At 44.8% G+C, this 12,179-nt stretch overlaps 1 protein-coding gene across 1 annotated transcript; it reads right to left on the bottom strand.

Annotated features, from left to right (window-relative positions):
* Positions 1-2,773: 2,773 nt before the first annotated feature.
* LOC132503688 (small ribosomal subunit protein uS2-like) lies at positions 2,774-3,789 on the bottom strand. The gene has a single exon (XM_060120368.1). It carries the CDS (start codon positions 3,727-3,729, stop codon positions 2,842-2,844), a length of 888 nt encoding a protein of 295 aa, XP_059976351.1. The 5' UTR covers positions 3,730-3,789; the 3' UTR covers positions 2,774-2,841.
* Positions 3,790-12,179: the final 8,390 nt, after the last annotated feature.

Genomic DNA, 12,179 nt, shown 5'->3' with positions numbered 1-12,179 from the left:
TTAAGTTATTTAAATTTATTATTACAATTATTATTAAAATTTTTTTCATTTTACCAATCTGATAGGTGAAAAAACAATGCCGCTTTATAGCTTTAAATACATTTCTCATAAGAGATGACTTATTTTTATATGTTTATGAGCCATTTGCCCTTTTTTTGTCTGCGAGCTGTCTGTTTTCATTTTTTTCTTGACTCTAATCTCAGGCCGCCTCTTCCCTATGATTGTAAAATGGCTGCCAGCTGCTTCTAGCTTCTATCTCATCTTCTCAGCAACCTCAGTAGCGAGAATGATGCTTTCCTGGATGATCCAACAGAAGCTTAGGAATTGTCAAGGGAATGAGAAGACAAGGCACAGATGGGAGAAAACATTTGAAAAATGACATATCTGATAAAGCACTCTTATCCAAAATAGACAAAGAACTCTTAAAACTCAACAGTAAGAAAACTAAGACTTCCCTGGTAGCGCAGTGGTTAAGAATCCACCTGCCAATGCAGGGGACACGGGTTCAGAGCCCTGGTCCGGGAAGATCCCACATGCCGTGGAACAACTAAGCCCGTGCACCACAACTACTGAGCCTGTGCTCTAGAGCCTGTGAGCCACAACTACTGAGCCCACGTGCTGCAACTACTAAAGCCCGCGCACCTAGAGCCCGTGCTCCACAGCAAGAGAATCCACAACAATGAGAAGCCTGCACACCGCCACAAGAGTAGCCCTCACTCACCTCAACTAGAGAAAGCCCACACACAGCAATGAAGACCCAACGCAGCCAAAAATAATAAATAAGTTAATTTAAAAAAAAAGAGAAAGCTAAAAGCCCAATTACAAAATGGGCAAAGGATCTGAACACATACCTCATCAAAGAAGATATCCAAATGGCGAATAAACATAGGAAAAGATGCTCCACATCGTATGTCATCAGGGAAATGCAAACTCAAACCATAAGTAAATTCCATTACACACCTATTAGAATGGCTAAAATCCAAAACACCAATACCAAATGCTGATGAGACCATGGAACAACGGGAACTCTCATTCACTGCTGGTGGGAGTGCAGAAATGGTACAGCCATTTGGAAGAGAGTTTGGTGATTTCTTTCTTTTTTTAAAAATAAATTTATTTGTTTATTTATTTTTGGCTGTGTTGGGTTCGTCTCTGCGCGGGCTTTCTCTAGTTGCGGCGAGCGGGGGCTACTCTTCATTGCAGTGTATGGACTTCTCATTGTGGTGGCTTCTCATGTTGCGGCGAGCGGGGGCTACTCTTCACTGCGGTGTACGGACTTCTCATTGTGATGGCTTCTCTTGTTGCGGAGCACGGGCTATAGGTGCGCGGGCTTCAGTAGTTGTGGCGCTCGGGCTTAGTTGCTCCGCAGCGTGTGGGATCTTCCCAGATGGGGGCTCGAACCCATGTCCCGGGCATTGGCAGGTGGATTCTTAACCACTGCACCACCAGGGAAGTCCCGGCAATTTCTTACAAAATTAAACATGCTCTTACCATACAATCCAGCAATTGCACTTTTGATATTTAACCCAAATTAGTTGAAAACTTACATCTACAGGGTTTCCCTGGTGGCGCAGTGGTTGAGAGTCCGCCTGCTGATGCAGGGGACATGGGTTTGTGCCCTGGTCTGGGAGGATCCCACATGCCACGGAGTGGCTGGGCCCGTGAGCCATGGCCACTGAGCCTGCGCGTCCGGAGCCTGTGCTCCACAATGGAAGAGGCCACAACAGTGAGAGGCCCGCGTACCACACACACAAAAAAACTTACATCTACACAGAATCTGCACATAAACATTTATAGTTGCCAAAACTTGGAAGCAAGCAAGATGTCCTTTGTTAAGTGAATGGATACATAACCTGTGGTACATCCATACAGCGAAATATTATTTAGCACCAAAATGAAATGAGTTACCAAGTCACGGAAAGACTTAAATGCATATTACTAAGTGGAAGTGAATAGGCTATGTACTATATGATTACAGTTATATGAAATTCTGAAAAAGGTAAAACTATGGACACTGTAAAAAATCAGTGGTTGCCAGGGATTTGGGAGAAGGAGGGATGAACAGGTGGAGCACAGAGGATCTTTAGGGCCATGAAGCAATTCTGTATGATGGATGCATGCAGTTCTACCTTTGTCTAAATCTATACCACCAAGACTGAACCCTAAGGTTAACTATGGACTTTGAGAGACAATGATGTGTCAATGTGGGTTCACCGATAGTAACAAATGTACTATCTGGTGGGGGATGTTGAGGGCGGGGAATGTATGTGTGTCTTAGGAGGGAGGGTATATGCAAACTCCCTGTACTTTCCCTTCAGTTTTGCTGTGAATCAAAAACTGCTCTAAAAAAAATAAAGTCTATCAAAAAACAAAACCAAACCAACACAAACAGAGGGTTTGACTGACTAGATAAACTTCGGTCATGTGTCTCTCTCTGACCCACAGAGTGTGATCAGGGCTCTGAGCATGCTGGTTGATGAGACTCAGGTACATGCCCGTCTCTGGAGTGGAATCAACCCTCCAAAAGCACGTGGGATGGGGGTGGGGAGAGGTAGACCCCAGAAAGAAAATAAGTGCTTGTTTCCCAAGAAGAGGAGAATGGATATTGGGAGCTTAAATCAATGGACATCAACTATCTCTGGCAAAGAGGAGAATCTGATCCTATAATCAGGCAGAGCAGAGAGTCCGGAGGCCGGGAGGTGATAAAAGAGATGGAGCTTTGTGGACGACTGATGCATTCTCTTTTGTTTTTTTTTTCTTTTTTTTCTTTTATTTTTTTTTAGAAACTGTTTATTTTCCATCAACCTATTTCCCATTTTAAGAGTTTGTGGAAGAACAGTTTTAAGACCACTCAGTGGTTGTTCCTACCCACTCGGTGGCCTGAGCAGTGGGAGCTGCAGACCAGTCTTCAGTGGCAGGCTGAGCACTCCAATCTTCAGTGGGGAACTGCTGAATAGGCACAGAGGGCACCTGCACACCTTCGGACCAGTCCGCCACCTCAGGCTGAGCAGCAGTGAACTCAGGAGCTGGGGCGGTCCATTCGCCCTGAAATTCCTCCTTGGTCACAGCCTTCTCAGCTGCCGCCTGCTCTTCCTTTTCAATCTCTTCAGGATCTCTGTAGAAGTAGAGATCAGGCATGACCTCCCATGGGTGTTCACGGGAGATGGTGCCACGCATGCGCAGAACTTCCCGGGCAAGCATCCACCACATCAGACCCACTGAGTGAGCTCCCTTGTTGTTGCATGGGATGGCAATGTCCACATACCGCAGAGGAGAGTCTGTGTTACACAGAGCAATGGTAGGCAGGTTAACGTAAGAGGCCTCTGGGAGAGGCTGGTGGTCAGCCCTGGGATCAGTAACCACCAGAAGTCTTGGCTCCCGGAAGGCTGCCTGGATCTGGTTCGTGAAGGTTCCAGGAGTGAAGCGGCCAGCAGTAGGAGTGGCTCCAGCGGCAGCAGCAAACTTCAGCCCAGCTCGCTGGCCAGTGTTCCTGGAGGATACGACACTGACATCAGCTGGGTTTTCAATGGCAACAGTGGCACGAGCTGCCAACAGAAGCTTCTCCCAGGTTCTCTTCAGATTTATGATGTAGATGCCATCACTTTTCCTTTTGTAGATGTACTGTTCCATTTGGAAGTCAAGGTTGGTGCCACCTAAGTGGGTTCCTGCTGCAAGGAATTTGAGGACATCCTCCTCCTTCATTTGCAGGACATCAAGGGTTCCGGACATTGTTAATGTTTCCCTTTAAGTTACGACGGGAACCCAGAACAAAGCCGTATGGACCCTTATCTGGCACGGAAAGTCTCTTTTGTTTTTTGGGTTTTTTTTTTTAATTTGCAGTACGCGGGCCTCTCACTGTTGTGGCCTCTCCCGCTGCGGAGCACAGGCTCCAGACACGCAGGCTCAGCGTCCATGGCTCATGGGCCCAGCCACTCCGCAGCATGTGGGATCTTCCCGGACCGGGGCACGAACCCGTGTCCCTTGCATCGGCAGGCGGACTCTCAACCACTGTGCCACCAGGGAAGCCCGCATGCATTCTCTTTTGGTGTCTAATGAACTCCCATTCAAGTCTACCACTTTATTGAGCCCCAAATATGGGTCAGAGACTGTGCTTGGAGCTGAAGAAACTTTTTAAATAGTAACTCAGTGGACAAGTCCATTAATTTTCAAAGGCTTCCTGTTTATTCAATGTAGGAGACAGTTTCACCACTCCAAAATTAAATTACATATGGCCTAATTAGAATATCCATAAACCTCCTAAATCACTGCGATTTCAGAGAATTCCAGGGTTCAGAAGAAGCCGAAGTAGTCCCATGACTCACCACGATCCCCCCACCCCCAGGCTCCCAGGACACATGGCTGACTTTCGAACTTGACTGACTGCAGTGGCCACTTCAAGGAAAGAAAGTGCTCAACAAGTGTTGCCCATGGTTACTCTTGAGGACCTGGCCCCCTAACTGTGTGTATCAATCTGGAGATTTTGTAATTGTTCAGAAGAGTGAAACATGAACCATAAATTAATGAATTGTTTTCACACAGCCTTCAAAGTATTGTTTTTACATAGATCTTTTAAGGCCAACAAAACCAGCTTTTGAATATAATGTGTTAAATGAAACACAAACCCCTTTTCTTCTGAATTTTCGTCTCTGGATACTTTTGAAGTGGTTTTGTTAGTTTTGTAGGCTTTGCTTCACCAAGTCCTGCACTGTTCTGTTACTGTCTGTGATAAAGAAGGCAACATCAATTCCTCCGCCCCCACCACCCCGAATTGTTCCAGTTTCTTGGTTAAAGAGACATTTACCCAAACGAGAGAAAGATGGGCCACATCATTAACCCTTTCAGTCCATCTGCATTTATTAAGCACTTAGTATGGACTCAGTACTATGGAAAACATCAAAGAAATGGACCCTACAGGCTGTCCATTAAGGAATCAAGACTCCTTCCTTCTCTAGCTGTGTGATCTTCAGCTAGTAACTTAACATCTCTGAGCTTCCATTTCCTGCATGTAAAATAAGGGTGAAATATTACTCCTGCAAGAGTCTTATTTACTCACTTATTCGACAAATACTGTTGGAGTTTCTGCTCTGTGCCCCTGTACTCTTTTAGAAAGTAGGGACACACAATAGCGCTTGGAGTTGTAGAAGGATTTCAGTGCGGGTGGAAGCCAGGCTGCAAACAGGAAGCCTTTGTATGTGAGCATTTACGGTAAATTACCTGCAGAGACCTCAGAAGAAAAGAACATGACTCTTGAAGGCCACTGTATTAGTTATCTATTGCTGTGGAACAAATTGCCTGAAAATTTACCAGCGCAAAACAATAAACATTTCTGGCAGGATTTCTGTGGGTCAGGAATCCAGGAGGGCTTGGCTGGGTGGTCACAGTCTCCCATCTGGGGCTGCAGTCACCTGAAGGCTCAGTTAGGGCTGGGGATGGTGTTTTAGCTTTTTCACGTGGTTGTTGGCAGGAAGTATGGTCCCTCGCCTCGCCGGCCTCTTCATAAGCTTGCTCCTGACAGGACAGCTGGCTTCCCGCCCTAAGCAAGCGATTTAAGAAAAAGAGAGAGAAAGCAACCAAGACAGAAGCATCCATTGTGTCTTTTATAATCTAATCTCAGAAGTGATGATGTATCATCACTTTTGCGGAATTCTCTTGGTCTTACAGACCACCCCGCTGCAATGTGTGTGTGTTTCTTGGGGGTGTGTGGGGAGAGCTATACAAAGGTGTGAGATCCAGGGGGCAAAGGATCTTTGGGGGCCATTTTGGAGTCTGGCTACTAAACCCCTCACAATTTTTTTTTTTTTGATTTAGTTTCTCACTTTAAATCAATGTGCACCTTTCTACTTAATTTTGTACTCATTATTTTGTTCATTTGCTCTTTTTTTTTTTTTTCGAATCTTTTGGCCACCCCGTGCTGCGTGTGGGATCTTAGTTCCCTGACCAGGGATCGAACCTGCACCCCCTGTATTGGAAGCATGGAGTCTTAACCACTGGACTGCCAGAGAAGTCCCATCGTTTGCTTGTTTTTAAAGACGGCTCCCCCAGATAGCATAAACTTCAGGTCCCACTAAACCTGGGTCCACCTCTGGTCCGAAAACAAATCTGTCTTTTGTGATACTGGGAGTGTTAGAGATTTTGCATGCAGGGTTGAAAGCAGGACCCAGTTGCTAGCTGAGGACCTGCTCTGCCTGGGGGGCACCGTGTAGAGTGTAGATAGCAGCTCCTCCCTCCCTGCCTTCACTTAACATTCCTTTGGAAGCTTAAACTGCTAGAATCAAACCAGAGGTTTCCATGAGTGGCAAAGAGATAAAGTCCTGTTTGCACACTGTGATGGTGTGTTTAAACATTTTGACAATGATCAGGTGAAACCTTCCTGGTATTGACTCTGCTCTCCTGTAATTGACTGTGCCTGGCAGGAGGGCCCATTGGCCCAGTGATTGGAGCACTCACTTTCAAGTTAATTGACTTATTTGGTCTCTTTCTTCTTAAACCATGCAAGTGATGAAATGTAATTTTTTTCTTCTTTGTTTTCTTTCCTAATGCACCAGGAAAAACAAAGCTGGCTTTTAAACCTTAATGCATCTATTAACTTTTGAGGCTCCAGGTATGAATTAGCAAAAACAAAACAAAACAAATAAAACCAAAAAACCCCAGCTCAAAAACAAACATACAAAAAAACCCAGCTCTTTTTTTCCTTGATTGAATCTCTATGATCTGAGATAAATTAGGTTTCCCTGACCTCCCACAAGGTAGATAGTGAATGGTGTGTTGTGATTTGTTTTATAAAAGAAATGGCCACCATTTATTGAATGCATACTTCTTGTGTCACGATGTATGTATATTATCTCATTTGCCACTCATTTAACGGGGTAAGTTTGATGATCCCCATTTTGTAGATGAGGCTCAGAGAGGCTATCTGACTTGCCTAAGGTCACACAGCACATAAACGATGAAATTGGGTGTGAATGGAGGCTTGTCTGGCTTAGGAACTCATGTTCTTTCTACTGTGTGGCCCTCCTCCATCCCCTGATTAGGCCAGATTCTTCTACTATATGATTTGATGGCATCCAGTAGCTTTGCTGCAAAGTTCTTATTCAGTTTCATTATTATATTACACTGTAACAGTTACCTATTGCTGTGTAACAAACTACCCCAAAACATAGTTGCTTAAAACAATCATTTTTTTCTTATGAGTCTTTGGGCTGGTGTGTGGACCTTCTGTCCCTTACACCTGGGTTTGCTCACGCAGCTGCATGCAGCTGGCGGGTCAGCTGGGACAGCCAGATGCCTGGGTCTCTCTCACCCTGTGGTCTTTCTTTCAGGGCTTTTGCTGGCATGGTAGACTCAGGACAGAGTTCTAAGAGAGTGCAAGTAGAAGCTGCAAGGACTTCCAAGCTCTAGGCTCTAGAACTTTTACAGTATCCATTCTACTCATTATATTGATTGAAACAAGTTTCAGTGAGCTTCACTGTAGGGTTTTTTTTTTTTTTTTTTTTTGGCTGTACTGGGTCTTCGTTGCTGCCTGTGGACTTTCTCTAGTTGCAGCGAGCGGGGGCTACTCTTCATTGCAGTGCACGGACTTCTCATTTTCATGGCTTCTCTTGTTGCAGAGCACGGGCTCTAGGCATGCGGGCTTCAGTAGTTGTGGCACACGGGCTTAGTTGCTCCATGGCATGTGGTATCTTCCTGGACCAGGGCTAGAACCTGTGTCCCCTGCATTGGCAGGTGGATTCTTAACCACTGTGCCACCAGGGAAGTCCCATTCACTGTAGGTTTAAACCATGTCAGGTTTTTTGTTGTTGTTTTGTTTTCTTTTTTTGGCCATGTTGTGTGGCTTGCAGAATCTTAGTTCCCTGACCAGGGATCGAACCTGGGCCCCCATAGTGGAACCGCAAAGTCCTAACCACTGGACCGCCAGGGAAGTTCCTAAAATCATGTCAGTCTTTTCACAGATATTTCCCCAGTGCCCAGAACAGAGCTGGTACATAGAATATTTGTTGACATTAATAAGATGATCACAGTGTATTTTTCTCTTAGCGCTGTGGTACATAGTATTCAATAGAAGTTCCCTAAATGGTGGTAATTATTTTATAGCTTTCCCATGGGAGATAAATCATGTAGATGATTATTATTGCTATGGGGACATCTCCGATTTCCACCGAGTGGCACAGAATGATCTTCATGGTTCTCCCCAACCTATCCCCAATTCCCTGTTATCTGATATTCAGTAAATTGCTAGAGATGCATTACCAAATTAATAGAGAGGCAGTGGAAGATAAGGATGAAGAGTATGGTTGTGGAGTTTAAATCCTGGCCCTACCTCTTACTAGCTATGAGACCTTGGGCAAGTCATCAAAACTCTCTGTGCTTTTGTTTTTTCATCTGTAAAATAGGCATAATACTAGAATATACGTCTAGAGATTAATGAAAGAATCAAATGGGTTAATACTTGTGTAAAGTATTTACAAGAGGGGTTGGCATGCCATCACTGTTATATAAGAGTTAACTATTATTATTTTAATTTTTTTATTATTTTTTATATTTTTATTTTTGGCTGCATTGGGTCTTTGTTGCTGCGTGAGGGCTTTTTCTCTAGTAGCGGTGAGCGGAGGCTACCCTTTGTTGCGGTGCACGGGCTTCTCATTGCAGTGGCTTCTCTTGTTGCAGAGCACGGGCTCTAGGTACGCACGCTTCAGTGGTTGTGGCGTACAGGCTCAGTAGTTGTGGCTCGCAGGCTGCAGAGCACAGGCTCAGTAGTTGTGGCGCATGGGCTTAGTTGCTCCACAGCATGTGGGATCTTCCCAGACCAGGGCTTGAACCCATGTCTCCTGCATTGGCAGGTGGATTCTTAACCACTGCACCACCAGGGAAGTCCCCAGAGTTAACTATTATTATAAGTAGTCTACAGGGCCTGACTTCAAGTTTCCAATGAGTCACTTTCTTAAGATACCACATGGTCTTTTGAGAGCTGCTGTTCTCTGCCTTATCCAACAGTCTTCAGAGAATCAGGAAGCCATGGAGATGAGCTCTGAACAAGAGTGAAAGCAATCTCGCCCAGTTCATGGTTGGGTAGCTTTAATTCACCAATTTCTAATTTTATATATAGTGCTTAGATTTTTAACTGTAGTTTTCTATCTGTATGAAGGAAGGTGCCTTTGATAGGTAAGTCAGCTTTATAGGTTTACACAGAAAAATTTTATTACAGCATGGTGCTTTCCTTTATTGTATTATTATCTTATTATGGAAAATTTCAAACATATTTAAAAGAAGGGAAAATAGTATAACCAACCCCTATATCCATCATGTGATGGTTTGAGAAACATCTAGTCGAATATATGGTGGTCTGTCTATGAAATGGCATACTGCAGTCTTTAAAAAGAGAAAAGTCTTCTGGTATGGAAAAGATGTCTAAGAAAATTAAGTAAAAAAACTTGCAAAACTTCCCTGGTGGCACAGTGGTTAAGACTGCGCTCCTTGGGCTTCCCTGGTGGCGCAGTGGTTGAGAGTTCGCCTACCGATGCAGGGGACACGGGTTCATGCCCCGGTCCAGGAAGATCCCACATGCCGCGGAGCGGCTGGGCCCGTGAGCCATGGCCGCTGAGCCTGCGCGTCCGGAGCCTGTGCTCCACAACGGGAGAGGCCACAACAGTGAGAGGCCCGCGTACCGCAAAAAAAAAAAAAAAAAAAAAAAAAAAAAAGACTCTGCGCTCCCAATGCAGGGGGCCAGGTTCTATCCCTGGTCAGGGAACTAGATCCCACATACATGCGGCAACTAAGAGTTCGCATGCCACAACTAAGGAGCCCACCTGCCGCCACTAAGACCCAACACAACCAAATAAATAAATAATTATTAACAAAACAACAGTCTATGCCCTGTGTTTCAGTTTGGTATAAAAACAATGTATTTTACCAGCACATATTTGTAACATTGTCATTTATTTCTGCAGAGCCTGGAAGAGTAGGCTGGGAGACCAAGCAAGCACACACACACACATGGTGCTGTGGATGGGATCAGGGAGGCAGGTCCCTCTTCTCTCTGCCCCTCCCTGACTCCAGCTCAGGCCTGGATGGAGCTTGCAATCTTGGGGTTCTTGGGGATGTTGTGGTTTGAACTGGCAACACTCTTGATTGCAGTTGGAACTGTCTGGGCAGGAAGTCACAGCTTTCTGAAGTCCTCAGAGGGGAATGTTTTTGTGTGACCCACACCTCTTTCTCTTGCTAATGTTGGGTGCCTCCCTGGGCCCCACTTTCTTGCATTATCATTCTGGACTGAGGTGGGGAGAGAAGGAGGTGTGAAATCACTTTTTGCCTCCTAAAGGGCTAGGAGACACTGGAAGTTAACATCTTTGGAGTTAACTTTATACTTAAAAACTCCTTTGGTGTTTGCAACCCCTCTGTGGGATGGGTATTATTACTATGCCCAGTTTAGGGATGAGGTAGCTGCAGAGAGTTCAGAGATGTGCCCAAGGTCACATTGCTAAGTGTGGGCTGCCTTTGAACCTCATTATCTTAACCACTATAACCCAGCTGCCTAAACACAAAGAATGTTCTAGAAAGACAGCAGAGACTGAGCTCACGGTGGTTGCCTCTGGGGATGGAGCCTGGGCTGGGCGGAAGGGTGAGGGGAAGGGTGCAAGGAGGGTTTTAGTTTCCACCTAATTCTTTGGCCAGTTGATACAGCTGAGTTGTAGCTAAGGTCAGAGCACAAACTCAGGAGCCAGGTGGCCTGAGCTCAAATGAGCCTTGACCACTGACCGGCTGGTGACTTGAGCAAGTGACTGCCCTCCTCTGCAATTTAGTGTTCCCCCTGTTCACGTGGAGATGATGATGATTATCATGTCTGCTTCATGGAGTTACTTGAGAATTAAATGAGTTAAGGTGTTCCTAAGACATTTAGAAGAGTGCCCTGTCACATTGTAAATGCCAAACAAATTTCAACTATTATTATTCTGAACATTGACATTTTCCCATGAATATGTATTTTATTTTTTAATTTTTAATCTAATTTAATTTTATTTTGGCCATGCCACGTGGCATCTTAGCTCTCCAACCAGAAATTGAACCCACACCCCCTGCAGTGAAAGCGTGGAGTCTTCTTTTGGGCATGCGGACTCTTAGTTACGGCATGCATGCGGGATCTAGTTCCCCGACCAGGGATCGAACCCAGGGCCCCTGCATTGGGAGCATGGAGTCTTACCCACTGGACCACCAGGGAAGTCCCAATATGTATTACTTTTAAAATAATAAAAATAATAGCTTAGTTCTTTTGAAAGGCCGACTACAGGGAATTCCTTGGCGGTCCAGTGGTTAGGATTCTGTGCTTTCACTGCTGAGGGCCTGGGTTCGATCCCAGGGATTTAGTCCGGGAGCTAAAATCCCACAAGCTGCGCGTGGCACAGCCAAAAAAAAAAAAAAAGAAAGGGGGCCAACTACAATGTCTAATACAGTTAGACATATACCTTCCCTATGACTCAGTAATTCCACTCCTGGGTTAAGAGAAATTCGTGCACATGACCAAAAAAGACTTGTTCAAGAATGTTCATTACAGCTTTTTCTCATGATAGATCAAACTGGAAATGTCCACCAACAAGAGGACAGGTGGGTAAATGGTAGTATAGTCAGAAAATGGAATATTCAACAATAAAAGGAAATAAACAGTTAAAAAAATGAATTATTGATGCATCTAACAAACAACATGATTGAATCTGAAAAAACATTATTTGAGTGAAAGAAGCCAGATACAAAAGAATTCATTCTGTATGATTCCATTAATATGAAGTCCAAGAACAGGCCAAACTAATAGTGATAGAGGTCAGAATAGTGGTTAACTGGTTTGGGGGAGGGGCAGGAGGGAACTTTCTAAGGGATGGAAATGTTTTGTGCCCCAGAGGACATGTGCCAATGTCTGCAGCCATTTTTGGGTGTCACAGCCGGCAGAGAGGGTAAGTACTACTGGCGTCTGATGGGTAGAGGCCAGACGTGCTGCTAAACATCCGACAGTGCTCAGGACAGCCCCCCACCACAAAGAATTATGTGGCCCCAAATGTCAATAGTACTGAGACTGAGAAACTTTGGTTTAAATTGCTTAAATATGATCAAGGATTTCTGCATCCTAATAGTTACTTGCCATTATTACAGGCAAAATCTGAGCGGCAGAGATGGCTAGTCACTCTCGGGACAGA

This window comes from Mesoplodon densirostris, chromosome 16, assembly GCF_025265405.1.
Source record: "Mesoplodon densirostris isolate mMesDen1 chromosome 16, mMesDen1 primary haplotype, whole genome shotgun sequence".
NCBI classification, from domain to species: domain Eukaryota; kingdom Metazoa; phylum Chordata; class Mammalia; order Artiodactyla; family Ziphiidae; genus Mesoplodon; species Mesoplodon densirostris.
Note: the sequence above shows the minus strand (reverse complement) of the source record. Positions and strands in the feature narration are given on the sequence as shown.